The 27,841-nt window shown below is 44.4% G+C and overlaps 2 protein-coding genes across 4 annotated transcripts in view; one reads left to right on the top strand and one right to left on the bottom strand.

The window, feature by feature from the left end:
* Nucleotides 1–9,867, top strand: part of Gsk3b (glycogen synthase kinase 3 beta) — a 155,296-nt gene extending 145,429 nt beyond the window's left edge. For all 3 annotated transcript variants that reach the window (XM_059277674.1, XM_059277675.1, XM_059277676.1), the window contains one exon: nt 9,685–9,867. In XM_059277674.1, coding sequence (XP_059133657.1) covers nt 9,685–9,752 — 68 coding nt within the window. In that variant the 3' untranslated portion in view covers nt 9,753–9,867. The remainder of the gene's footprint in view (nt 1–9,684) is intronic.
* Nucleotides 9,868–18,145: 8,278 nt separating this feature from the next.
* Nucleotides 18,146–26,756, bottom strand: Nr1i2 (nuclear receptor subfamily 1 group I member 2). The gene is made up of 8 exons (XM_059277459.1): nt 26,545–26,756; nt 23,293–23,426; nt 22,777–22,964; nt 21,970–22,244; nt 20,213–20,355; nt 19,949–20,065; nt 19,630–19,735; nt 18,146–18,408 (listed from the first exon to the last, which is right to left on the bottom strand). The coding sequence occupies exons 1-8, from the start codon at nt 26,733–26,735 to the stop codon at nt 18,264–18,266; spliced, it is 1,299 nt and encodes a 432-aa protein (XP_059133442.1). The 5' UTR covers nt 26,736–26,756; the 3' UTR covers nt 18,146–18,263.
* Between the last annotated feature and the right edge of the window lie 1,085 nt (nt 26,757–27,841).

Genomic DNA, 27,841 nt, shown 5'->3' with positions numbered 1-27,841 from the left:
GAGAAGTAAGAAACATACAAACTCACGTGTGTAGCCCCCTGGCCTCTCAGTAGGCCCTCGGTGAAAGGAAAATGCTGTTACTGATTCTGTTATTGTTTCTGCAAAGTAAAGACAAGTGCAGTAATGTTTTAAAAAGTGCTGGATGTGGTGGCTCACACTGGTAATTCTAGCAGTTGGCAGGCTGAAGCAGGAGGGTTGACATGAATGTGCAAGGCCAGAATGGGCTACATGAGTGAGTACCAGGCCACCAGCACTTAAAACAAGACCTTATCTCAAAACAATACAGCATCCACACACGTGGAAGGCCAAGTCTATCTCCTCTTGGATCAGTGGGAGCCCTCTCCACACAAACATAGTGAAAGAATGCCTTTAGGCATATGCAAAGCTGTCCTCATAAACCATTTCTGAGTCTGCTTCATGCTTCAGAGAGATAAACATTTAAACTGCAAAGCTCTAGGCTTAGATATCTGAATCTAAAAGTATTTTAAATATTGTATTTTCAAAGTCAGAATTTCTAATCATCCAACCTAAATAAACCCTAGCATGTCCTGGGTTTAGTGAATTAGAATATGAACCTCTAAGTTAGTACTGTGGTTGGCCTTCTTGATTTAAGTCACTGTAATAGAAGCTCTGTATCAAAAATAATTAACAGTTTTGAGGCTGAGTCACTTCTAGTTTATAATGAAACCATATGAAACCACATCACCAAGAAGCAGATACCTGTCTTCAGCAGCTCGGGGATGAACCTGTTAGTCATCTAAAACGGTTTAAACACAAAAGTGAATCCAGAACTCGGGCATAATCCTGAAATTATCATCTGACCTATAAAACATGATTTCTACTCACGCTCTGCACGGCACAAGTGCATGGTCCAGCAAAGCTGCTGGGCTGCAGAGCTCCTGGGTGACTGCCGCAGAAGTGTTCGTGTCTGTAGCTGGCTAGAGTAAAGATTGGGCTTTTCTGGCTTTCTTTTTGGCCTGTGAGCAAAGCTCAGTCCTAAGTAAGTGGGACAGAAGCAGAAAAGTAAGACAAGTTGACAAAAGATATTAACCATGATTATTCTGACTGTCATGAAGTCAGCTTTGGACTAATGGCCAAAATTCTTAAGTGGCTTCCGGATGCCTAGATCTCGATGAATTCTTTCTGCTGCTGCTGCTTCTGGAAAAGCAAAGAAAATTAATCTTTACATATCTGGACAGAGTCCTAAAATCCTAATTCTGGGGTACATAGTCAGTTCTTGCAGTGTGACCTCTCCAGAAACTTTGACTAATAACTTTTGTAGTCACAGTTTCTCACCCTTCTTGAAAATGGCAGAGATAGTGTGTCTGTTACATTAAATGTTTGATTACTTTTCCTTCTGTTGTGTTCGGTGTTCAGATAGCCACTGTAGGCACAGTGATTAGAAATGCACTGGAAAGTGTTAGAATAGACAACGCTCAGAATTGAAACTTAAAAATGACGAATCCCAGGGTAGGGCTTTAGCTTCCTGGTATATCTAGCATAAGAAGAAAGGCCACTATATACAGAGACAGGAATCACTTACCTGACAACAAAGGCTATAGTAACAGATTTTGATATGCATGATAACAGGACAACCAGGGTTCTGGACGGCCAACAGCAGAAAATTGTTTGAATACATTGTGGAATCTATTTTTATATGAGTATTTTTAAAAGCTGATACTATGGAGATGGGACAGTTTTGGAAATATTTTAGGGGCACTTGTAAATCTTTAAAATCAGGTTGTTGATGATGCTAAATTGTAAAGGAGGTGTGTGTGTGTGTGTGTGTGTGTGTGTGTGTGTGTGTGTGTGTGTGAAATGTTTTATTACGTTAGAGACTGTCAGTGTTGAAATTCCTCCCCAAAAACATTTTGGTTTTGTGTTTGTTTTAATTTTATTAATGTTACTTTCTCTTGAAAATTATATATAGAACTCTAAATTTCTTCCAGGGGTATGTGTGTGTTAGATTTTCTCAACACCTTCAGAAGATTGTCTCAGTCACCATGTTTGGATCCTTTTATCTGGACCATCACTTCGAATTCACATACAAACTTCTTCAAAGATCATTTGATTGAGTGTCAGATGAATTGAATGTGAGGGGTAGTGGGATATTTTAAGTAGAGCAGCTTTTCTCTCTTCGGTGGGGATGTTAGTCTGATGAATACAGATGACTTCAGTTCACCTCTTCATCATGTACTGAACAGAGATGATCTATCTTATGATTGTTCCAGTAACTGGAAACCTACTACTGTCAAAAAGAGCACATTCCATTTTTACATCACCATTATAAAGTGGACCCCTCCCACCCTAAAAGTGATTTCTATGTGGATTACTTCAGTAATTACTTCAAAATTCACATAGGATTATAAGTTCAACCAACCAAACTCCTGAGAGTAGCACTCAGTCCTGGAGAAGATGTTAAATTGTATCACGGGTGTGTTCTGAAGTGTCAAGGCATTTGGTTTTCTGTCACTTGTGTGTCACTTACACATTGGATAAATACGCCAATTTTTGTTTGTTTGCTTCTATCTAAACAAACAAAATATGTCAAAGGGGACAAGGCAGGGTCTCCTAGAGCTAGGGTGAGAAACCAGGCAGGTCTTGCTGGAGGTTAATCATCTCAGAGTGATTGGTAACTGCTCTTCTTTGCTTAGCTTTAAACTAACTATATAATAGTCATTTACACATGACTCTCAGAACAACAACAAAGACCCTCAGGAAATGGCTGTTGTCAAGAAAATTCTCAGCCCTTTTCCATTAAAAAGAAAAGTAGCCCTATCAGAGATGGAAATTAAACTTGTCCTGATTTGTTAGGAGAGCTAGAGTGCGTGAAGTTTCTAGTGTCTTCAATATTTATTAAATGGGTTCTGGACTCCGTTTTAGAATTGTTTCTCGTACTGTGGCTTCTGAGTTAGAAGACATTTAAAGTGTGTAATTTGCCCTTTTTTCAGGTTGCATTTTGTTGATTAGGATTCCTGTTTTCCTTTCCTGGTTGAAAACCTTTCTATGAAAAAGGGATTCATGATTTGAGTTGCATAAGGTCTCTCTTCTGTCATTTTACCTGGTCAGGAGGCTGAACTTCTAGATCTTGCCTTGAAAGCTCTTGCTGTTTCCTGATCTGAACCAATTCTCGCCTGACTGCTTAGGTTTACGTTCCTCTTTTCAGTTCTTTGAGCATGCGTGTCCTCTTAAAATAGTGAGCCCATCAGGGCCTTTCGTTGATTCTTTTCCCCTTTCTTTACAGTAAGAGTATTTGTAATTACATGTTCAAAGCTACAGGATGGTTTTAAATACCGTTTCTTCTCTGTTACTAGCTCCTTTGAAAATTCTTGACTCAAGCTAACCTCTTCCCTAAACTGTTTGAAATCTATTTTGCTGGAGTCTACGTAAGTTTTAGACATACTGTATGGTCTCCTCTTTCACTCCAGAATTCCTCTTATCTTGTACATCACTAGCCATTTCTAGGTGGGTAAGAATGATCCAGAACAGTTCCTCTTGCTGTCTGTTTGGTAGTTGGTTTTGTGTGAATTCGGTTCTGCTGCATCTCGTCCCCTCCGGACTGTCTCTGTGCTGGTTTAGTGGTGTTTTAGTGCCTGCTGCAGCATTTGCTCCTGAATGATGCCCTCCCTGGGTTTCCCTCCTAATCCTGGCCCTCCCTGCTTCTCTCTATCTCAACTCAAATACATGTAGAATTTTAGAAAATTATGGGGCTGTTTTGGGCTTTTTCTTTTTTTTCTCTCCACAAAGGATGCATAGTTAGTTTGGGATGTAGTGTGTTCTTGCTTCCAGAAGTAACCACAGATAATGTTGTTTTGTGCCTTAGTCTGTATATGAGTAGCCAGAGAGATGTGATTTTCTTTGAAATGGGCTCATGCTGTTTTGAATGTGGAAGTATACTGCTGCAGACACATACTGTATTACTAAGTTATACTAAGTATTAAGTGGGTGCCTTTCTAAAGCTTTGTGGTAATTCACTTCATTTATTCCTTAGTTTTAAACATTAGAGTTGTATTTAAGGATTGCTTGACTCTTTGTTGTTTTTGCTCTTGTGAAAAATGCTTTGAAAGTTATCTTTACATAAAGCCTTACTTAACTCTTTAAATGGTTTGGGGAGTCATGTTAAATAAAGGAATGAGGAATTTGATAGTTTTTAATACAGACTGTCAAATTGCTTTCCACAAACCCTGTCCCAGTCTATACTTTCCATTGCAGTAAAAGTACTTCTTCATTTCCCAGCAAAGCAGGGGTGGTATGTGTCCGTACTTCTACATGTCACCAGTTCGGCAGCCAAATGTGTGTAGCTCTTCTGGATACATAGATTTTTGTTTTAAACTATTGCATTTTAACAAACTCACACCAGTAAGTTAGTATGTACTCTATGTTAGAGCTAGATTTACTTCATAAACTTGTATATATGAAGAGCTAAAATGCAACCTGCTTTTAAAGGGCGTGGTGATACAGCCCATTATGCCCAGCACTTAGGAGGTAGAGGTAGGAGGACCAGGAGTTTGAGGCCTGCTGGAGCTGTATGAGATCCTGGCTCAGTCTGTAAAGTGCTTGCCCTGCATACATGAGACCTTGGTTTAGTCCCCAGACCCTTAGGATGCAGGTGTGGTGGTGCATGCTTGTGATGTAGTGTGAGAAGGCAGAGTGAGAGGGTCCCTGGGACCTGCTAGTTATTTATTCCAGGCCAGTGAGAGACGCTGACCCAAAGGGGGATAGTTTGGTAGATAAGGATGCTTGTTAGGTTTAAAACTGAACCCCTAAGCATGTCCTGTCCTATTAAGTCAAGTGTTACCTAGGGATTTCTACCTCCTCCTAAAGTAGTTTAAAAATCTTGATTCAGCTGATGAATGTCCTGTGGGTCTAGACATTCCTTGTGTTTTTTAATTGTTCTTGCCTGAAGTTACCTGCTTCTATTTATTTATTTTTCTTCATTATTCCTAAATTAGAACTTTTAACTTTAAAATGAAAATATTACCCATAACCCCATGTGCTTCGGTTCTCTACCCTGAACAGTCAGGTCTCTTACTTAGAATGTGCCCTACCTCTGAACATCTGATATGAGTAGTCTCACTGATGGTTAACCGTGAACCCTAGTGGGCGACCTGAATGACAAGCGTCTATGTTTCCCTATTTTCTCAATGACCAACAGCTTCCTTGGTGTCTTGTGCCACTTCTCTTTCTGGGAGTGATATGGAGAGAGTTGAAGTTGTGTTGCTGAGGAGTGTTTCCTCTCTTTTTATTAACTATCAAGATCAAAATAGATGTTAAGAAGAGACAAGCAAGCCGGGCGGTGGTGGCGTACGCCTTTAATCCCAGCACTCGGGAGGCAGAGGCAGGCGGATCTCTGTGAGTTCGAGGCCAGCCTGGTCTACAAAGCGAGTCCCAGGAAAGGCACAAAGCTACACAGAGAAACCCTGTCTCGAGGGGAGAAAAAAAAAAAAAAGAAGAGACAAGCAAAACCTCACTGTAGGTGGAGCTTGATCTCGCTGGTGTAGATTATAATTTCAGTCTTAGTGTGAGTTTTGGGGGTACACTTTGAGTCCAGGGAAGAGTAGTTTTGTTTGTTCCTACAGGTTATAACAAGATATCATTCTACATTAGCACTATTTCCACTCAGAATAGCTTTGACCAAATTACCTACCTGTGTAGTATAAATAGTATATTTCTGGATGTGGAAGTTTTGTTCTGTAGGACCTGACATGTCATGAGATTTCTAACCATTAACATCCTGGCTTTATAACAGCTAGAGCTGGTAGAGCATAATAAAGGAAATAAGGAATGGAATGCATTTGCCTTCTCAAGCATACATACATTTACCCAAGGTTAATTTGATTATCCAAAATATTCTTACTAATTTGCCAGTTGTAGAAATACTAAATTTGTAATAACTATAGTTTTTGAGAACTTCAGAAGTATTTAAGACAAATAAGGCACTAAATTGTGTTCATATTTGATCACAGCCTGAGTAGCCATATGTAGCTAGGACTCACTTTTGCCACATTGGTCAGCACAAGTAGAACATTTCTGTCATTACCACTGGGCCACAGCACAGACATTTCTGTGGAGTAGACCCACACTTTGGGAATACTGACTTTGCGGTGGCTGAACCATTAGAACCTCAACTCCTGTGTTTATCCTCTGACCTCTCCTCCCAACCTAGTCCACATGTTCTGCCCTAAAGACCCTTTGCAACAATGTGAAGTGGCCCTCCACTGTCTCCCAGTTTTTACGTTTGATAATCACATCTGGTCCCCAAATGGATAGGAGTTGCTGATACTAATGAGTGACGAAGGAAGGAGAAGTCAGGACGAGGACTTCTAGTCTGTGGCCTGAAGAGCTAGGATGAGGTAGTTTCTTCAGTATTGATACAGTTGTTATTAGTCCATGACTCCAGAATCTTAATAACTTCCCCATTTCTGAGAATCTAAAGCTAGGGGCAGCATGCATTCTTATACACTCACTCTCACACTCCTATCCTACTATCCTAGAAATTTCTGTTTACCAGACACAGACTTTTGTGTACAAAACTTAGAAGCTGGTGTGGTTGCACAGACTTGTAGTAAAGCTGAAGCAGGAGGGTCACAGAGTTCAAGACCAGCCTATACAACTTGGGCTGAGAATGAAGTACTGTCTCAAAAAATACAACCAAACAAACAAGAAATGATTGGAGCTGGAGCGATGGCTTAAGTACTTACTGTCCAAGCAAGCCAGAGTGCCACAGATTGGATCCCTACACCGGTGTGAATGTCTTGTGGGTGTGGCTACCAGCCTGTGATCCCTGGAAGGTGGAGATGGAGTCCTAGAGCAAGCTGACTAGGAGACTTTTGAAAGAGGCAAGCTCTGGGTTTGATTGAGAGACCCTGCCTCAGAGAATAAGGTAAAAGAAAACAATTTAGAAAGAAACAGTAGTTTATCCAGTGTCATCTTTGTCTTATCTAGCTAAGACAGTCCCATACAGTTTGGTAGAAACACTTGAGTATCACAGAGAATCTAGGTCAATGATGTTTTCCTAGGCCTCTGAGTACAACCCTTAGTGGCATTTTAAGTTCTTTGACATATTGATGTATTCACTGTTTACTGCTCTGAGTTGCCATCCTGAATTTTAGCAACTTAAAATAGGGTAAACATTATCTGGCATTGCTTCTCTGGGTTAGGAACACAGAAGCCACCTGGCAAGGCAGGGATCTGAATGGTGTGGTTAAGCTGTGCATATGCATTACAGCTTCCGGTTTAATGTTTCTGAGATTCCTGAGTATGTGAATGAGCGGGTCTCTGTGTCTCTCTCTGTTCTTCTTGCCTTTTCTTGGGGTCTTTTCCTTCTGTGTGTTTTGTCCTATTCTGACGTGTTAATTTTTGTTTTATTATATTTTATTTTTATTGTTATTGTATTATCCCTTAGAAGCCTGTTTGTTTTCTAATGAGAGACAGCAAGGGGGTGGATTGGGGTGGGAGGGGACGTGGGGAACAACTGGGATTAGTGGATGGAAGGACGACCATAATCAGGATATATTATATGAGAAAAAAATCTATTTTTAATACACGGGGGTGTTATCTAGGGATGCATTTATCAGACGGCTCCCTGGGTTAGAAGATGTGCTTCCAGGCTGGATCCTTCTGTGGTTAACAAGCTCGTATTGACAGGAGGGCTAACCACCTTTTTTGTGGACCTCATCATGGTGGTATTATGGGAGTGTCTTCCATCATATCAGCTGGCTCTCCTTCACACCAGGGGTCCAGTAGAGAGAGTATGGTAGAAACCGTGTGTCTTTTATGTCCTAGCCTTAGAAGTCACACCCCTGTTGGTGGGAAAGGACTGCATCAAGAGCACAGGTGCCAGGAGCATGACTCACTGATGTCATTCTGGAAGATGCTACAGTGTGTTAAGATGGTCTTCTGCCTGCCTTCTTCTTCCCAGAGCAGATTGTTTTCTGATCATGTAACTGGAAATGAGTTTACAAATTTTATTATTCAGACTGTAAACTCATTTCCAGTTACATGATGACATAAAAAGGTTTGTGCATTTCATGGTGATCGTGCAAACAGACTTTGAATTCACTCAAAGAAGGGGGAACAGTTTGGATTAGGTCATACACTAATGGGCTATAGCTCATGAAAGGGCATCTGAAAACTAGTAGCTATATAGGACTTTGCTAAAGAGTAAGGTGCCATAAATGCACAGGTTGCTGGTGTGGGTGGGGTATGCAGTGCACTCACCTTGGCGGGCCTCCGCTGGCACAGCTAGTAGCCGCCATGGCCAGAGCTGTCACAGTGCTAGTTTATGTGCAAATATAGTGGGCGCCTCTCAAGTCCTGGGCTTCAAGGTGGAACAACAGTTCCTCCTGGCATCTTCTGCTGAACGTGGGGAGCATGTGTGTTGGCGGGGAGTGGGGGACATGTGTGTTGTGTGGTGGAAAGTGGGGGGGGTGTAGTTTGGTGGGAAGTGGGCATATGTGGTTTGGTGGGAAGTGAGAGAGACGTGTGTGTTGTTTGGTGGGAATTGAGAGATACGTGTGTTGTTTGATAGGAAGTAAGGGACCTGTGTGTTGTTTGGTGGGAAGTGGGGGGGGGGGTGTAGTTTGGTGGGAAGTGATGGACGTGTGTGTTGTTTGGTGGGAAGTGATGGATGTCTGTGTAGTTTGGTGGGAAGTGATGGACGTGTGTGTAGTTTGGTGGGAAGTGATGGACGTGTGTGTTGTTTAGTGGGAAGTGGGGGGCGTGTGTGTAGTTTAGTGGTGATTGTGCTTGTGCTGACAGTTGTGTAGAGCACAGGAAATGCTGCAAGAAGGATGCTTCGGATGGAAGGTTACAACCCTGAAATAACTCTGGTTTTGCAGGCTTCTTCTGAACCGTCTTTAATACAGCCTGTGCCGGAATCATGACAATGAAGGAAGGCCAGGGGACCTGTCATCGAGACAGGAATTCTTGTTGTATTAATAGTGCACCAAACTTGGGTGACTGAACAGTCGAAGGAAGCCATGAATAAACCTTAGCCCCAGGGATTCACTGATTGCTGGGAAAGGCTGTCTGCTTGGCTCTGGAGACTATGTTCTGGTTCATGTGCCATGTCCCAGTGAGTTAAGATGTCCCCATGCCCAGGCAGTCTGACTCTGAGGTCACCTCATTTATATGAAAGTAGAACTGAAAGCAGCTGTGAGTATTTTGAGGTAAAAATTAATGAACTAAACAAAAGCACTCACGTGTTCCCTGTCACACCCCAGTGGGTTAAATGTGTGTAAGGGCAGATTATTTGGGGAAGAGGAAAATGAAGAGTTTAGGAAGTACAGTCTTTGTAGAGTAGTTATGGAGTGGATAAACTAAACAGCAGACCCTCAGTAGCAAGGTTCCTGTGTGTTCCTGGACTCTGTCCTGTCTTCACTGGCTCACATTAGCAGAGGCCTGTTGGAACGTGGCTCGCAATCTTGAGTTAGTTCCCTGGCTGTGCGTTCATTTATCTTCAGGGAGCTAGACTCCAGCCTGAGTCTGCCCCGTCTTCCCCACACAAGCCCCCTCACTTAGCTCCAGACAGAAAGGAAGTCATAGTGCTCTCCGCTTGAACCAGCGTGTCACATAGCAGCAGCTTTGGAAGGCCACAGCCCTGTGTGCGGGTGAAGCGGTGTGCTTGTGCTCTTTGTGGTGTCCTAACGTTGCTCACGCTTTCTCGGGACTTTGGATTTGCAGATACTAATGCTGGAGACCGTGGACAGACCAATAATGCCGCTTCTGCATCAGCTTCCAACTCCACCTGAACGGCCCCAAGTAGCCAGCTGCGCAGGAAAAACCAGCAGTTACTTGAGTGTCACTCAGCAACACTGGTCACGTTTGGAAAGAAAATTAAAAAGAGGAAAAAAAAACAACAAAAAACCCTGTTCATTTTAGTGTTCAATTTTTTTATTACTGTTGTTCTTATTTAACCTTGTAAAATATCTATAAATACAAACCAGTTTCATTGTGTTCCCACTTTTCAAGAGATCCAAGGGGTAGGAGGGTGGGGGTGGGGGAGGGAGCAGAGCACTAGAACACACAGTCTCTCCCACGACAATCTTCCTTTTCCTTTTCTTTTTTTTAACCAGACGTCTGCTGTTGTATACCTTAAAAACCAGACTCCTGCCTCGTGCCCCCACCACAACAGAAGAAAACCTGTTCTGTGCTGGTTTCTTTTCTGAATTTGTTTTCTTTTAAAGTCTGGTATAAGACTTTGATACAGTGCACAGCTTGAAATTGGTTGGGAGCTTAGCAGGTGTTCTCAACAGGGACTTAATGTCACTTGTAAAATGTATACGTATCCTCGGGTATTTGAAGACTTGCCTTTGGCGTGTTGATGGCAGGTGTGACAGACCAAAAAAAAAAACAAAAGAGAGAGAGAGAAGAAATGTGTATTGTTCGTAGCCCAGGGAGGTCACTAAAGTCTGAAGCTCTAAGGGAAGATTTGTGATTGATTATTTAAGGTGTGTTTTGCTCTTGACCAGTGCGAGCGAGCGAGCGAGCGTTGCAGATGCTGGCTTAGGAAGGCTGCCAGGAGAGCCGCGGTCTGCGTGCCCCGGGGTGGATCTTGGTTCACCTGACCAAAGGCTGTCTGCACATCTTCGTATTGTTTTTAGCTGGTGCCCTAAGATGAGGCTGCATGGGATGTTGAGTGAGCAGCCCTGGGGGCATCAGAAGGCAAATGTCAGGAAGGCAGCAGCAGGCCAGGGGCAGATCTCACCACTGTGAATGAGTTTGTCCAGAGTTTCCTAAAGTTATTTCCCTTAGAAAAAATACACTTGAGAGAAGACATTATAGCTAACTAATGTGAACTGTAACAGTCTACTGCTCTATTTTTCATATTTTAATTGAAAATCAAGCTTGCAAGAATTTCCACATTCTTACACATAGTTCTAATTTTAAATCCAAATCTAGACTGTGTATTTAATTTCTGCTTTTTTAACATCATGCTTTTAAAATTTATTTATTGATGCATGTCAGATAAGCCATTCTGATTTTAAATGGTAGGCATATTAAAAACCACACATCAAAATGATAAAGTCACCTGTACCTGCTGACTTTATAGGAAAACTGATGAAATATCAATGTGTATATATATGTTATATATACATATATTCAGTACTGCCTTTTCTTTTTGTCTACAGTATCAAAATTGACTGACTGAATCATGAAAAGAATGTTCCCTCAACCATTAAGAGTTTTGTTTTAGTTTTCTTCGTTTATCAGTGAATGGTGTAAGAATCAGTCTCTTGTTTTTTGAAGAAAAAGCAATATTCCTTGGAAAGCAAGGAGGATTGAAGGATTACGTTTGAGTGAGGAACAGAATTCATAACTAGTTTGTTGATCCTTTGTAAGGTTGGTATCTTTGTGGGCCTTATATACTCTAAAATGAACCTTGGTGCTTATGGGCCATTACTTGACCTATGAATCTTTAAGGCACAATCAGTTACCTTCTACATTTAAAGATCACTTGAGTGATGGCCGCCTTTCCTTCCTTCCCCTTGGTCCCCCCTTATCTGCGAAGGTCAGCTGATGGCGAGGACTGCGAGCCCTTGGTTGCGTGACCACCCCAAGTCATGGGGGGGTCTCGTCCTCCAGGCGTTGGGAAGAGGGCTCTCTCGGCAGTCCTTATTCAGGCCCCAGTACCCTGCCATGCCCCTTGACCGCGTGTGCGACTCTCCGAGAGAGTTGTGCTGCCTGCCGAAATGAGTCGATACCTAGAGAGAAAGCGGAGAGCCATCCGCCTCCTCCTCACTGTGCGGCGAAGCTCTTTGGGCCACAAAAGGGGTTTCTCAAACCTCTGCTTACATCAAAGTTCACAAGAAAGGAAGCGTGCTTAGTCAAACCAAATCAAGCAAATAGGCTCTTACTTTTGTGAAGTGCTTCTGAGAGAGAGTTAGCAGTTTGAAGGAATTCTGAAATCAAAGTATTGGACAGCATAGTTCCTTGAAGAGATGACTTGGAAGGCCATTTTCAGAAAGACTTTGTAAAGAATCTGAACATGCAGGTCTGTGGCCTAAGAGGGGAACCTGCTTTCAGATTAAACTGCCCAGCCAGACACAGACACTACTCCGGACTTGGTGTACTTGACTTGCTACAGTCCGTAAAAATCAGTGCTTGTTTTAGCAAATATTCCCCACCCCCCCAGATGGGGTAAGAGAAGAGTAGAGGAAAGTCAGGTGCTTTTCTCGAACCTGTGTGTGTGTGTGTGTGTGTGTGTGTGTGTGTGTGTGTGTGTGTGTGTATCCGCGCATGCGTATATGAGGGCTGAGGTGCACGATTTTTCTTTCTCAAGGATCATGGCAGGATCACAGAACTCTTACACAAGTGAGATCCAGGTCTCCGAATATCTTTTTGTAAATAATAATAATTAAAAGCTCCTCACCAAATTCAAGCTTGTATATTATATTTTCTTTCAATGTTTTTAAATTTAAGTTTTATTGTTTTGTATGTAAATATGTGGACCCAGGAACTGTTATTAATGAGCAAAAAGTTACTGTTCAGGGCAGTGATTCTGTTTAATAACCAGACAAAAATGTAGACGAGCTTTTTAAAGCCATATAGTTTTAACTCTGTACAGTAGGTACCGGCCTGTATTATTGTAACAATAACTCTAGCAATGTATAGTGTATCTATATAGTTTGGAGTGCCTTCGCTTCCATGTATTTGGGTTTCTTTGTTTTGTTTTTGTTTTTTAATTGATTTCTTTGATCCATGTGTCCCTGTCTGTCCCCTTTCCTTCTGAAGTTACAACGTAACAGCACCTTTGCCCCCTCCACAGTTTGAGTGGGGGAGAGGAAACTATGTTTGGAATCTCACTTCATTGTAACCTTGCCTTGGTTTTGGTTCTGGATGTGTCTGTCTCCTCCTCAGTAACAGCAACCGACTGGTTTCATTTCACACTTAGTCCCTGCAGGGACTTGGTGGAGCGCAGGGAGTCCTAGAGCGGAAGGCTCCCACATCGCTTGGGTTTGCTCATCTGTTCCCCAAGCCCTACCATGGGCCTTACAGCAGATTCCGGGAACTCCCCATGCTCACTCTCTCCTTACCTACTTCCCTCCCAAACAAGAGAAAGAGACATTGGTTTTGTTTTACTTTTTTAAAAAAAAAAATAAGTCACGCTGTCTTGGTGGCATTTGGGTTTAATCCGTCAGTGGTCGGGTGCCCTGATGAAGTCATTAGCAGTTACTGCCCCGGGTGCTGTGCTGAGGAGGATTGTCAAATGGACTCTGAGCCCGTCCCTCCCTCCTGCCATCTTGTTGGATGAAAGATCATTTGAATTTCTTTTTTAAAAATCAGTTTCCTAACTGTGCCTAATATGGCCTTTTGAAAGAAAAAAAAAAAGTATCCATTTTGCCACCAACTACTTCGTTATGTCTTGAATAGAAGAAGGAAAACAAAACAAAAAAAACCACTACCAAACCAAAGGTTGCTATTTTTGAGACGTCATGTGTTTATTGCACATGGCAGAAGACTGCACCTTCTTTCCCATAACATACAGTGTCATTTTTTTAAAGTCCTTCATTTTTTTAGGCCCATTTATTAGGTTTGTGTTTTAGCAAAGTATATCTACCCGGTCATCCTGTCCACGCCAATGCAGAGGTCCTGTGAGGATTATATTCTCTATCCCTGTGGATGTAAAGACACTGGCATTTCTGTTACATTTCCTTTCCCTTTGCAAGGGTTTTAACTTTGGAATCTTCCAAAGGAAGTTTGGCCAATGCCAGATCTCCCAGAGTTGGGGTTTTCTTTTTGTTTCTTTCTTTGTTTTAAATCGAAATTGTGTCTGGTTCCTATTCACACTACTGATTGTTCTGATCACAGAGATGAACACGTTTCTCCCCTGTATGAAAATAAGCATCCTTTATGGTGAAACCTGTCTTTTCTGGTAGACACTGAAGCCACTGAAAATAGAGAAACAGCTAGAAGCACAGGAGAGTCCCAGACTGAGGTCTCCTTTGAGAGGCTTCGGAAGTGATCCCTGGGGTCTGGATCCTTTCCGTGGGGTTATGCCATTTTATTCAAGTTTGTCGCCATGTGTATCTCCACAATTCAAGCAAAACGACAGCCAGTACATGAGGGGTTAGCTTGACAAAGTAGACTGCCTTGTGTTAATTTTTAATTTTTTTTTCTTACTATATCTGTCTACAGGCAGATACAGATAGATGTTTGGAAATGTGCTTGCCTGTAAAATTTGCATTTATAAATGTGTTGCCGATGGATCACTTGGGCCTGTACACATACCAATTAGCGTGACCACTTCCATCTTAAAAACAAATCTAAACAAAATTTATTATTATTATAATATATATATATATATATATATAAAGGACTGTGGGTTGTATACAAACTATTGCAAACACTTGTGCAAATCTGTCTTGATATAAAGGAAAAGCAAACGCTGTATAACATTACTACTTGAATGCCTCTGTGACTGATTTTTTTTTTCATTTTAAATATAAACTTTTTTGTGGAAAGTATGCTCAATGTTTTTTTTCCCCTCCCCCGTTCCCTTGTAAATACATTTCGTTCTATGTGACTTGGTTTGGAAATAGTTAACTGGTACTGTAATTTGCATTAAATAAAAAGTAGGTTAGCCTGGAAATGAAATTACAATTCACAAGTGTGTGGTCCTTATTTCAGTGCCCACCCCTCCTCCTTCACCCCGCCCACTTTGCCATTGCAACATGTAGTCACGTCGCCATCTGCTCTCCCCTCACCGGGAGACATGAATCCTTGTTAGAAAAGCCAAGATACGAACACACGCCTCGCATTCTTTGAAATGACCTTGCTCTGATGTGTAGACAGGAGGTGCAGCTTCCGGCTTGGAAACCCCTGGACTTAATGTAGAGGAAGTTTTGCAGACACTGTTTTGGAAAGAAAGATAATCTCCCTGAAAGGAACAGTTGTAAAAACATGTGTAAGCTGCTGTCCTTGGTTACTGTGTCCATGGTTTGGTGTGACTGTATTTTCTTTTCACTTCCATCTTATTAGTGATGGTCTTTGGGAGTCTCTGTAAAACATGACCACCATGGACAGTGGGTCTGTGTCACCCATATAACCAACACGTGTTTGAGTCTGCTCATTTCCAATACTGGATAATATATGTTAACATGTTATGTCTCTTAGTGCAAACAGAAACATTTTTTTAGGGCTGGCTCGTTGTCAGGCCTAAAGGTTAGAAATAAGGTCATGTGACTGCTGCTTCAATAAAGACAAATTTATATTCGATGAAGTGTGGTCTTTTATTTAGTGGGCTAGTTAAATTAACACTTTTCGAAGGAGCTCAATGTGCTACTACCTGCCTGTAATTCCAGCACTGGCAGAAGGGGAGGAGAGGATTGGATCAGCAATGGGGTGGTTTGGGTTTACTGCCATCTTGTTTAGGTCCTGTCTTGGCCATTTGGGGTGGGACTGAAGACCTGCCAGCTATTCCTTGAAATCATGAACGGTTGGTTCTTTACTTCTGAGGCCTTCCAAAAGGCAGTGCTGAATTGTAGGAGAGCAGAGGGATGTCTTTCTGAGCATCTTCAGGTGTTAGAGTGCTGTGGCTATGGAAAAGAAAAGCAACCTGGGAGAAACGGAACTGCTTTGGAGACTGGTGAGCTATCTGGAGCTGGGGTTGCTGGTTAAGTGATGGGGTGGGGGTGGGTGGGTTGGTTTTTAAGTCTCTTTTTTTTTTTTTTTTTTTTTTTTTTTTTTCCAGAAAGCAAGGGCCACTCCTGGGCCTCCCACATGAAGATTTGTTATTCAGGTCAAGACTTTGGACACACGGACAGTGGCTGCTGAGTGACTGGGTAATGGGAGAGCCAGAGATAGACAGTGGCTCGCAGATCTTTTCTCCTGCACTTTGGAAATGGACCATACCCGCTTGAGTGGGAAACCAGAAAAAGAACCATCAACGCCAAGATGCCCAGAGACCAGTGCTTGCTTCTACTTGTTCAGAAGTTCATGGAGGAGGGTTGAAGAGGAAACCAGACATTGGAGAGCAAGAAAGTTGGATCTCTGAGTCTTAAAATTTAGCCATGGTTGCTAAGAGGATGTGTATCCTGTGTGCATTGTTTTGTGCTGCATATCTTGAATGTTAGGCGCCGTTGGCCCTCTTGAAATGAGTGCTTACTGTCTTAATTCCTATGCCCTAATACCAGGTTAGTGTTTGGATCACTGCCTGGGTGTTTTAAAAATTAGCTGGAGGTGAGGGGTATATTCCGTATTACATATTAATCTTAACCTTACTTCTCCAAACCCACCCAGTCTAACCCCTGTTGGGCTTTTAAATGAGTAGCACACAGAGGTAACTTCCCAGAGGAAGGAAAGATGCATGTATGCTTTATGAATATAGTTGAATAGAATTTAGACTTCCAAGTGAGAAATATATTTCTCGTTATGACCAAGTCTTTAATTATTCCAAATTTCATGGAATGAAACCTATATTCATGAATTTGCTGAGAAGGGCACAATTTTCTCTCCCAAACACAAATGCTTTCATTATCTCTTTGTGTAGAAATTGGGGGTGAGGGTGATAGGGAACATGCTTACATTTTTGATTTGTGTTGATCTGGTGCTATTGCAGTTTGGCTAGAGTTAAGTAATTACCTGTTCCTTAAAATTCAGTTACTTTCCGCTTCCTTTGCAACCGAATATTATCACACACTTCAAACTTCAGTTAGTACATTTTATATTACGATATGTATATATTTTTATATTTAATAAGCACAAAAGCTAATTAAGTGATTTTGATGTTCTGCCAGCAGATCGTCAGGTTTATAAAGGGTAACACTGAAATTGGTAGAGTGCAAAGGTGTATGCGTGGTTTTGTTTGGTTTTGGGGGGTGTTTCGTGTTTTTGAGACCCTGTCTCACATTGCCCAGACTGTTCTGTTCTTACCTCAGCCTCACCTTGGCTCTGTTTTTATTTCTGTTTTCTCATTCTCACATTTTTATTTTCTTCCCCCAGAAAAAAAAAATCCAAAAATAGGGACTGGAGAGATGGCTCAGCGGTTTAAGAGTACTTGCTTTTCCAGAGGACCCGAGTTCGGTTCCGAGCACCCACGGCAGGTGGCTCACAACCACCTGTAACTGCAGCTCCAGGGGGATGCAATGCCTTCTTCTGACCTCCTCAGGCACACACACACACACACACACACACACACACACACACACACACAAATAATAAATAAAATAAATCTTTTCAAAAATGTTTCCAAATTTCATTATTGAAATCCTCTTGTCTTGCTCTGATGTTAAACCCAGGAGCATACTTGCTTAGTTCTTAAGCAGGGAACACCTCGTGGGAAAGTAAGGCCTACCTTGTGAAAAGGCCCAAACAGTTCTACAAACTATTGTAAATGAGGCAAATCCTTCCTCACACTTGAGCTTTGAGGATCCAGGTGTACTCGGGAGTTCAGTGTACATAGGTAATTCTGCTGTCACACGTTTATTGTCTGTACGGTAGCCTGGCCATAGATCACCCTGGTGGTCCAGTTTTGGGAGCAGATTGGGAGCAGATGTACCCCCACCAAGTCACATACAGGTCCCCACAGCCGCAGTTCCCACCCCTTCCTCAACAAGCACCTGGCATTTGGAACCCTTCAGCTGTCTTCCAGCTAAGCCACAGGACCCCGGTGCAGCTCAGAACCCACGTAAAGCTCCTTGACGATGTCACATGCCCTTGCTTTAGATACACATTAGCTGTTAGAAGAAGTGTTTTATAAGCTGTTAACAGCTGTTTTAGCCTTGTCTTCTTGCTGAGGTTAGGATCCACATCTGAGTCCAGGCTGTATTGTATCATCCAGAGCCGGTCACGTTGTTGGTGATTAACTGTGTTTGGTCAGGTGCGGGAACCTGAGTGATGTGTCCAGAACAAGGTCGTGGCAAGCTTCTGGCATTCCGCAGTGACATTAATGAACCCGATAGTGAGCTCAAGTCTGGAACACACAAACACTCAAGAGAAAGCTTGGGGTTGGGAATGTGTGGGGCATGTACCCCCTTACATAGCTTGACCTGGTCCCTCCTTTCCCACCCAACACTTGAGAATTGAGTGGGATTTGGGGGTTTATTCCCAACCACAAGGATGGGGCTAACCTATAGGCCAGCACTTGCCACAGGCTGACCCTGGGGCTCCATGTCCTTTGCCTGAGGAATGAAAGCTAGTCAGCTGCAGTCATAGGACATTGTTGGCTCATATCAATGTGTCCATCCGCCTAGCCCTAGAAGTGACAATACAGAATGTCTGGATCTGGCTGGCCCATGAGATCTCCACCCAGGGGCAGCCACTCAGCCGTCTGTGCTGCTAAATAGCTCCTGCATGAGGGGAGTGACGAAGGGATGTGAGTCTTGGATACGAAGCAGCTGCTGGGTCTGCTGGGCATTGATACTGCGCAGCTCCGTGAGGACAGCCATAATCTTCAGGAACAGGAACCTGTAGGCAGCCAGAGAAGAAGCTTCAGCCCACCCCTTTCCATCCCACCAGGCTGACCCTGTCCTGAGAGCACACAAATTCAATCTCAGAAAATCCTAGATCAGCCAAGCTGAGGATATTTGGAATTCCTTCAGTCTGTGCGTGAGAAGGCAGAAGCTATAATCTACCCCTTCCCGCCCCACCCCCACCAGCTTGAGTCCTTGTACACAGAGACCCCTGTGGAAAGTTCAGACCTTGTGGGTGCCAAATTCATAGGTTAATATGGAGGTGAGGGGAGCCGTCATCTAGGCTAATGTCTTGACTGAGTTGTCATTGCAGCTAAGACCTGCAGACTGGAGTCCTTTCCCGGACCTCTCGCTACATCCGACATCTGAACAACACACTTACCTTGGTTTCCCCATGATAGGTAAGGGAGCAAGCACCTCCAGCCTCCTTTCAGAAAGTAACCCAATAAAGATGTAACCACCCCCCAGCATCCCGGGATACTGAACAGAAAAGAAAGCAAGTGCGGGCCAAGTGGTGAGTGGACCTTCGAGTCTGCACTGTAATACCCAAAGCCGGCCTTAATCTTGAAAGCCTTAGGATCGTTATCAGGTTTGTTGCTGTCTTCATGCCTGTGGACATGGGGCTGGGCACTAGGACACAGGAATCCAAGGACTGGCTTGGGAGCTCTTATCTATGCCAATCCCCAAGCAGGTTTTCTTGACAAGCTTGAGCTTCGACAATCTTCTAGCTGCCAGGCTCTAGTCCTCCACCCTGTGGAATCCTGGGCATTGCCTTGGCTGCCTTGTAGCATGGTGTTGGTATCCACCGCAGGGGAGTGTTTGGAACATTACAGGTTATACTATACATAAAATTCTTGGCCCCAAGGCTGACACTTCCCAATCAATAGTAGCTAGTATAGATGCACTGCCATTATGAGTGGTATCACTATAGTTATCATCATTGTGAATGCTAATGGTCTTTGCTAGAAGACCCTACAGGAGAGACAGTAGAGTCAGTCTCTTTCCACACCTTGATGACAGAAATATAGACAGCCCTGGGCCGACAAGTATCCCTCAGCTAGACTTGGGCTGGAAGTCTTAGTAGAGGTGACAAAACAGCCCCCGAGCCTTGGTCATCAGAAGCTACCCCAGGCATGGCAGGAGCTTGGAAACTAGGCTCAAAGTGAGGGGCCAAGAAGGCTCCCCCTCATATCTGTCCCTCCCTGCTCATCCTCACCTGTGGGCAGGAGATGGCCGACTGTACTCAATGTAGGCCTTCAGGGTGAGGGCAAATCGCTCTTGCAGCTGATCCACCACACTGCGCTGTACCACGCCAGGACGGTCTGAGAGGGGGAAGGGAAGGCATTGTGGTGCCAGGTGGGGCAGAGAGAAGCAAAGGAAAGCTCAGTCCAGCCCAGGGTAAAGGAATTACTGGCCAACTACTTCAGAGAGGAAAACAGCAGTCTCTATAGTCTGCCTGTGACGACTGAGACCTTCCCTGGGGAGGACAGACAGGGGGCTGCCGCCTCCTGCAGATCGCTGGGGGAAGCCATCACCTGGGGAGAAGAGGGAGATGGCTTGCATCAACACATACTCCTCCTTATGCAGCTGCAGCTTCTTCAGCATGTAGTGGAATTTTATCACTGGATCCAACAGAAGTTTCTGGAAGCCACCTGTGGGTAAGTATAGGGTAGATAGCCAGCACCTCAGGAACCTGACTCAAGAACTCAGGCTTCCCTCACCAAGCTCTTTCGCTCCATCCCCCAGTCACCCTCAACTGCTGTCACCCTCCCTCCCTCTGCCAGGCGTCTCTTGGGCACCATCAGGGTCTTCGAAGCAGTAGGCCAGCCGACCGCAGTCCCAGGTTCCAGTTTCTGTGTCGAACATCGTGTTGAACCTCAGTAGGCACATCTCAAAAGTGGCTCCCTTCAGCAGGGAAATCTGGTCCTCAATAGGCAGGTCCCTGGCAGCAAGGACATGGGGTGATGACAACTCCTAGGTAGGCTGTCCATAGGCTGGTACCAGTCCCTATCTCATCGTCCAAAAGTTGGAGGAGAAAGAGGAAGGAGATGGAGCAGCCTCTTTCTGAGGATGCAGTTCCTTCCAGGTTGCCTCCAGTCTCTCCCCCCTCATAATCCAGGCCATTGGGTTACTTTACCCACTGAGGTCTTCTCTGCACCTCCAGGAACTCTCCATGCTTCCTTAGCTTTGTGTCCAGGTCCCTTACAGCCTGGCCTGTCTTCTGTCACCCTACACAACCTCTGACCAACATTTAATGCCTTGGCTCTTCCTTGTTAGCCTCATAAACTTTTGCCTGTTTGCCTACCTGGAATGATTGCCCCTTTAAGTAAATCCTGATGAGTTTTCAGGTCAAGTATTGTCTTCCCTTCCCAGAAGTGTTTCTAGAAAGCAGAATCCTTCTACACATGCCACACCTTGCACTGGACATTGCTGCTACCTGATGTTGAATTTATTACATACATGTTCCTAACTGTTTCTCTGCAGTAATGAAGACCTTGTATTCCACTCCTATTATCTCTTCTCTGTCTGACAGTGTGCTGCTTGTATGTGTAATTCAGCCCTACTTGTCCTTATTGGGCAAGGCAAGGTGGAGGACCCAGGTGCAAATACACCTGGCATCACACACTACATTTTATGGAGTGGTGGTCTCCACCACGACATCAGGTTCCAGGTTGTCTCGCTGACACCATTTGTCATGGTCATCACCTCCATGCCCAGCTCTAGGGAGAGTTGTTGGATTACAGCACCAGCCACCCTTCCCATGGCCTGCTTGATGACAGACAGCTGGAAACCCCACATCTCTCTTCCTGCATGGACTTCCTTCTTTTTCCTTCCAACTCAACTTTTAGTCTGAAAACGTCCAATCATGGTTTCTGTCCTTATGGGGGAAATAGGAAGGTCATTTGCCAACATTCTTCAGATTTTTTTTTTTCATTTCATCAGCCCTATGTGGTAGTTTGAATGTAATTGGCCCCCATAAGCTCATAGGGAGTGGCACTATTGGGAGGTGTGGCTTTGTTGGAGTAGGTGTGGCCTTGTTGGAAGAAATGTGTCACTGTGGGGGTGAGCTTTGAGGTCTCCTATGCTCAAGATACAACCCAGTGTCCCAATTCACTTCCAGTTGCCTAGGGCAAGATGTAGAACTCAGAGCTACCTTTCCAGCACCATGTCTGCCTGCACACCCCATGTGCATGATGATAATGGACTAAACCTCTGAACTGTAAGCCAGCCCCAATTAAATGTTTTCCTTTATAAGAGTGGCCATGGTCATGGTGTCTCTTCACAGCAATGGAAACCCTGACTAAGACACCCTACAAAGTTGATATGATCAGTTCCCATTCCAAAATGGGAAAGCTGACCAGCCCACGGCAACAAAACTAATGAACCATATAGGCTTTATTCTCCGGTAGCAGTGGTCCCCCAGAGGCAGAGATAACATAGGGTCTTTGGACACCAGTTTCTCCCAAGTTCGTGAGGATTTCCTGCAGACTTCTTCGAAACTTTTGACCATTTCCTTTTCCTTTCTACATCCACTCACTCAGCCCTCAAGACCTACCTGAAGTAGGAGATGACTTTGGCGAAGTTGATGACACCCTTGAACATGTAGGTTGACACATCAGCCAGGTGCGGCAGCAGAGGAATGATCTCTTTCCCGTCACTCTTGGATGGGGGTTGGTAGTTCCAGATGCTGCCATCTTCTCCCCGAAGCTTCAGAGAAATCTTCATTGGAACTGAATCTTGCATGATTTGACTCCACACGGCAGGGTCTTCCAACAGTGAGGTCTGCAGATACTCTGGGAGCTCACAGCCACCGTTAAACACCGCAGGCAGCTGGGATAAAGGGCAGGAGGCAAAGAGAAGAGGGGCAGTGTGTTGTCATAGACAAGTCCCCACATAGGCTCCTGATGACCAGCTGCAGTCTAAGAAATATGATCATAGGCATGCACACACGTGCATCCATATATACATAGCCCATGTTTCTTCTCTCAGGCTATCTGATAGGTGGTGTTTTATGAAATAATAGTCACATTCCTACATGGAGTGTGAAGGGTGAGGGATGCCTTCTTGCCTAGTGTATCCTAAGCATCCCCCTGTTGTGCTCAGGAGACAGAGATAAGGGTTTGGAAGCTGTAGATCAGTGGTTCTCAACCTAGAGGTAGCATATCAGATATTTACATTGCGATTCATAACAGTAGCAAAATTAACAGGTATGAAGTAGTAATACAGTTATGAGATTTTTCCATTTCTGGCAAGTTCTCAGGGAATCCTGATGCAGACCACAGCATGAGAGACCCTGGAAACATGACCCAGGCTTTGAGGAGCTGGTATAGCCATGGACGTGTGCACAGCTCTAAGCCCCTACCCGGAAATCCTTGAAGTGGGAGAAAGTGGTGTCAAAGGTTTTCATCTGGGCATCCATCAGCTCCTGGATCAGTGCCTGCTGTTCTTCGGTCAGCCCCTGCCCTCCAGACAGCGGAGCCTCGATCTTTTCCCTCTTCTTCCTCTTGATCAAGGCCCGCCTCTGCTCCACAGCGGCATCAGACATGATCACTGTGAGTTAACAGAGCAGGTTCAGCACATGTGCCCCTGCAGGGTCACACTCCCGCCAGCCTCCAGACGCCACCAGGACTGCAGTTATGAATGGGGACAAAGGAACCATGCAGGGACAGCTAAAAAGAAAGAGAGGACACAGCCCTGGCCAGCATCTCCCACCACACTTCCTGTAGCAGAGAACTGGTGCCCTGTATCTCCGAAGTCCCACAGGGCCACAAATACACGAGCTCAGCGGCTGTGGTGTGCAGATGCGCACCAGCGCCTCAGCTCTCTGGCGCCGGCCCCAGTCCACCGAGCCTGAGCCCCGTGCCCCGCGGCCACTCACTCTCCTTCTTCATGCCGCTCTCTAGGCACTTGCGCAAACGGCAGGCTTGGCACTGCCGCCGTGTCTTCCGGTTGATCTCGCAGGTCCCCTTGCGGAAGGGGCACCTCAGCCGGACATTGCGTTTCATGGCCCTTCTGTGGGATGAGAAAGAACGTTAGGTAGTCTAAGAGGGCCACTCAGCTCTTGGGCCAGGCGCTACAGGCCATACCACCTGTCTCTCCGGCCCCTGGCTGCAGCAGACAGGACACACTAGGGATTTTACAGGACAGGTGTAGGTTGGCACTCCGCCCTGAAGTCCAGGACTCAGAAGAGGAGGAGACCTCTGAGATGATTCTACCGGAAATGAGACGTGCTTCTCATGGGCACCTATAACCGTGGAGCCTCTTTCCAGGACAAGTCAACTTCAGACTCAGGCTTTTCCCGAATCACCTCCCGTCCTTCCTCATACCTTGTTATTAATGGTATCCATGGAGATGGGCTTCTAACTGGGTTTCTCCTTGGAAGAGGGAGCCAGGGGAAACCTGCCACTTCCGTGCCCCCTCCCCTCCCCTTCTGCACCCAGCAACTTCTGGACATATACAGTCCTTCCCCTTCTCCAGCTCCCCTTTTAGTGGGTTCCGATTGGCCTGGGATGAGAAGGTTGGAAGTTCTGTAGACCAGACCCACATCTGGATGACCCAAGATTCCCTTGGCTCTGGCCTCTGTTCTGTCCAACAGTGTGGGAAATGAGAGAAACTGGCTTGGAACCATGGGAACAGAACAGGGGGATGCTGGGAGGCCTGGACTAAAGACTGAGCTCACTGTAACTGGCAGGGCTTGAGCTCGGAATCGGCTCAGACCATCTGTCAGCCTAGGGTTATGTCCATGGGTATCACGCTCTCATATTTGCCTCTGCTGCAGACCTAGATCAGAGGCCCCTGATGCTGTCCCCAAACGCTCTAAAAACGGATAAAAGGACTGGTGTTCATCAAAAGCATGTTATATATCAGGTGCTGGGCTACTTGTTTTGTATAGTTTTAAAGACTTGGCTTTCAAAACCAACCCTGTGAAATTCATCTGTTACGTCCCCCCCTCAACCCCAGCACAGTGAAGGAGACTGATCATCACCTGTCCTCCAGGTAAGTGACAAGCTTTGGGTCCAAGTTTGCTTGATAAGAAGCTAAGTTTCTAATCAGTGATACCTCACCTCCCTCCTGATGTCCCAGGATGGCACCCAAATGGGGAGGATTCCCACCACTGGGGCAGTCCCCATAGAAGCTGCTCCACAGATTCTCTGGCTTGAAGAACCAGAACCTGTCTTCATGTGTGGGTTTGTGGTACATGCTCAGCTTAGTGACTTAACTAGTGTTCTTTGCTTAGTGACTGATTCAGGAGCAGCCTGAAGCCAACTCTGGCATACATGATGTGACAGTGACTTCTGGGACAGATCCCCCCCACCCCTTGAATGAGCATCCTTTTCTATTGTCTGGGTATCCTAACACTGCTTTTCCAAGTGGAGCCAGACTAAAATCAGAGCTCTTGTGTGAGCTGAAGAGAAACATGCAGGCTCATCTGTCGTAGAATATTATTTTAAGGGGTGTTACTTTTGTTTATGTTGCATTTGTTTAACTCTGTGAAGCTGTGATACTTAGCCTATTTAAAACACCTGGTAGTCTAATAAAGAACTGAACGGTCAATAGCAAGGCAGGAGAAAGGATAGGCAGGGCTGGCAGGCAGAGAGGATAAATACAAGGAGAAATCTGGAAGGAAAGAAGAAAGAGTGAGAGAGGAGGAGGAGGACATCGGGGGCCAGCCACTCAGCTACACAGCAAGCAGCAGAGTGAAAATGAAAGGTACTCAGAAATAGAGAAAGATAAAAGCCCAGAGGCAAAAGGTAGATGGGATAATTTAAGTTAAGGAAATCTGGCTAGAAACAAGCCAAGCTAAGGCCAGACATTTATAATTAAGGATAAGCCTCTGTGTATGATTTATTTGGGAGCTGGGTGACAGGCTGCCCAAAAGAGTAAAGAGAAAAACAAACAGCAACAGAAGAGATTCTGTTGTTGTGTTGCCTACAAGTTGTGCAGAGAAATACTGATAATGAAGCTTATCTGTATCATCCCCAGTGCCCAAATGGTACTTTTCAGTGATGCATCTGCGCAAATCACCCATGGACTTATAAATAATAGAAACCCATTGGTTCGCCAAGCTAGACTTGGGTAGAATAATTTCCTGGTGTATTGTTGACAGCCCATCTGTAGTGAACGGATATTTGCTGATGTCTCCTTGGGAAAAGTTGCCCAACATCTGTCTGTCTTGAGATGGCCTTGAGGTGAGACCTGCAAACCCTTTCCCTTCCTGAAGGCGAACTGGAGCTCTTTCTTCACATCTTGCTTCCTGCCTTCCCTCCCACCTTGGATCTGAGTCCCCATGCTGAAGGTAGCTTTGCTGAGCCATCACTGGTCTTTCTGTCCTTCATCTGGTGATGGTGACCCTTATGTCCAGACTACTTAACATGCTGTGAAGTGTGATTTTTTTTTCTCTTTTGCATGAGACTCTTAGGTTTGTTTTTTTTTTTTTTTTTTTTTTTTTTTTTTGAGACAGGGTTTCTCTGTGTAGCTTTGCGCCTTTCCTGGAACTCGCTTTGGAGACCAGGCTGGCCTCGAACTCACAGAGATACACCTGGCTCTGCCTCCCGAGTGCTGGGATTAAAGGCGTGCACCACCAGCGCCCAGCTGAGACTCTTAGTTTTTATCTATCTATCTATCTACCTACCTACCTACCTACCTACCTACCTATCTATCTATCTATCATCTGTCTATTTATTTATTTATTTTGGTCTTTTTAAAAATATTCTTCAAGTTGAAATTATCTTAGTTTTGATTTATCTTATGATATCTTTCCCTTAACAACTACCATATGAGAGTGATTTGAAAACTTGCTTTTTCCTTTATTTTTCCCCCTACTTTTTCCTGTTCTTTTATTTTAACTCAAAAATACAAAGAGGAACAAAGTGTATCTTAATGGAAATGATCCTTCCCTGGGTAGTAGATGAAGGAAGACTTGAAGATGAGGTTTCTTCTGGAGTATATGTGTCTATCTTGGAGTATTTAGGAGGGCTTTGGGTGGACCATTAGCCCATTGAAATGACCCTAGACATCAGTTCAAGCTGAGGCCTTGAGACATCACCCAACCACTTAATGGAAAAACCCAAGTTGGATGTGATCCAGTGTCAGTGCTGGCAAATGTGTGAAAATTGTTGAGTCATCATACCTGAAAAATCCCTTGCATCCTTCACACGTCATGACGTTGAAGTGATAGCCATTGGCCTTGTCCCCACATACACGGCAGACTTGCAGCCCGCCATCTTCCTCATCTACGTTGATGACGTGCTTTTCTGAGACAGAATCTGCTTCTTCACAGCGTACAAGGTCAACATGGCTCCAGCTTTCTTCCGGTCTCATCTCCAGGGTTACATCTGTATATCTTGGACTGGAACTAAAAAAAAAAAACCACAGGGAATGAAGGCTTTGTGCAGGGAGATACTGGGAACACCCTTCCTTTTGAGCAAGACTCACATTTGGATTTGATGCTGGACCTGACATCCCATGGGGGGGAAAAGTGTAGGTGATTATTTGAATTGTTGTTAAGAAAGATGTAAACACTACATTTTTATGCACAGTAGGGGCCCTAGGAAGAACACTTAAGCCAGAACATGGAAGGAAAAGGGCTATTATGGGAGGAAGAAATGAATAAAGAAGATGCTGTCTGGATTATGGAGTCACTGAATGGACAGAGGGGGTTATGAGTTGATCATAGGCTGGAAAAGGGAACAACTCGTGGGAAATACTAACATTTGATATTATTTCTGGGGCTAGGGAGATCTTGGGAGGATGATGGCCTTTTAGGTATGGTGTATCCCAGAATTCTACAAAGAGAAAAAGGATACCTGCTCCCTGTCCCCCAAAGAAGGTTTTCAATTGAATACCAGTCAGACAGACAGTGAGCGTAGAGCCAGGATCACAACGCAAGAATCTTTTCACTGCAGGAAACTTTCTCTCTTTGAAAGCTTCCCATTCAGCCAGTATCAGCTGGTCTATGCCTCATTTTGTAAGCAGGAAATAAAACTCTGGACTCTAGTCTCAACTCTCAAGAAATACTAATCCTTGATAAATTCTCTCAGATTAGCGTACCTTGGCTGCATTCCATTTGGCCTGGAGGTTCTTCTGAACAACTGATGTTTTACTGAGCCATGTGGACTCTTATGCCATTTGTATGGCAAATTTTATCTATTTGGAATTTCCTTTGAACTAGGCATCTGCCATATGATAGGGAAGATTAAGTGTGTTGGTCTTACAAGGTTCTTTTGAGCCACTGGGGTTCTGTCAACCAACTTAGGACACAGAGAAACAAAGATGTTAAGTGTATCTCTGTGGTTGAGATGGACAGTAGCTCTCCCCAGGAAGTAAGGGCAGGTCCCATGGTAAATCATGAGCTAATCACATAGGAAGTGACTCAGTTGAATAGTCTACAGCATGAGTAACAGTTGGCAGAGCGAGTGGATGAAGAT

This window comes from Peromyscus eremicus, chromosome 12 (assembly GCF_949786415.1).
Source record: "Peromyscus eremicus chromosome 12, PerEre_H2_v1, whole genome shotgun sequence".
NCBI lineage: Eukaryota > Metazoa > Chordata > Mammalia > Rodentia > Cricetidae > Peromyscus > Peromyscus eremicus.
This window is presented reverse-complemented; position numbering and strand designations above follow the sequence as displayed.

Excerpts from the sequence above, each read along its gene's own strand:
- Nr1i2 (XM_059277459.1), bottom strand. The coding sequence starts at position 26,735 with ATGAGACCGGAAGAAAGCTGGAGCCATGTTGACCTTGTACGCTGTGAA. Across the intron at positions 19,736-19,948 it reads CATCTCCCTCTTCTCCCCAG|ACCGTCCTGGCGTGGTACAG; the intron begins GTGATGGCTTCC and ends TCCCCCTCTCAG. Across the intron at positions 18,409-19,629 it reads CGGCCATCTCCTGCCCACAG|GTTCCTGTTCCTGAAGATTA; the intron begins GTGAGGATGAGC and ends GGCTGCCTACAG.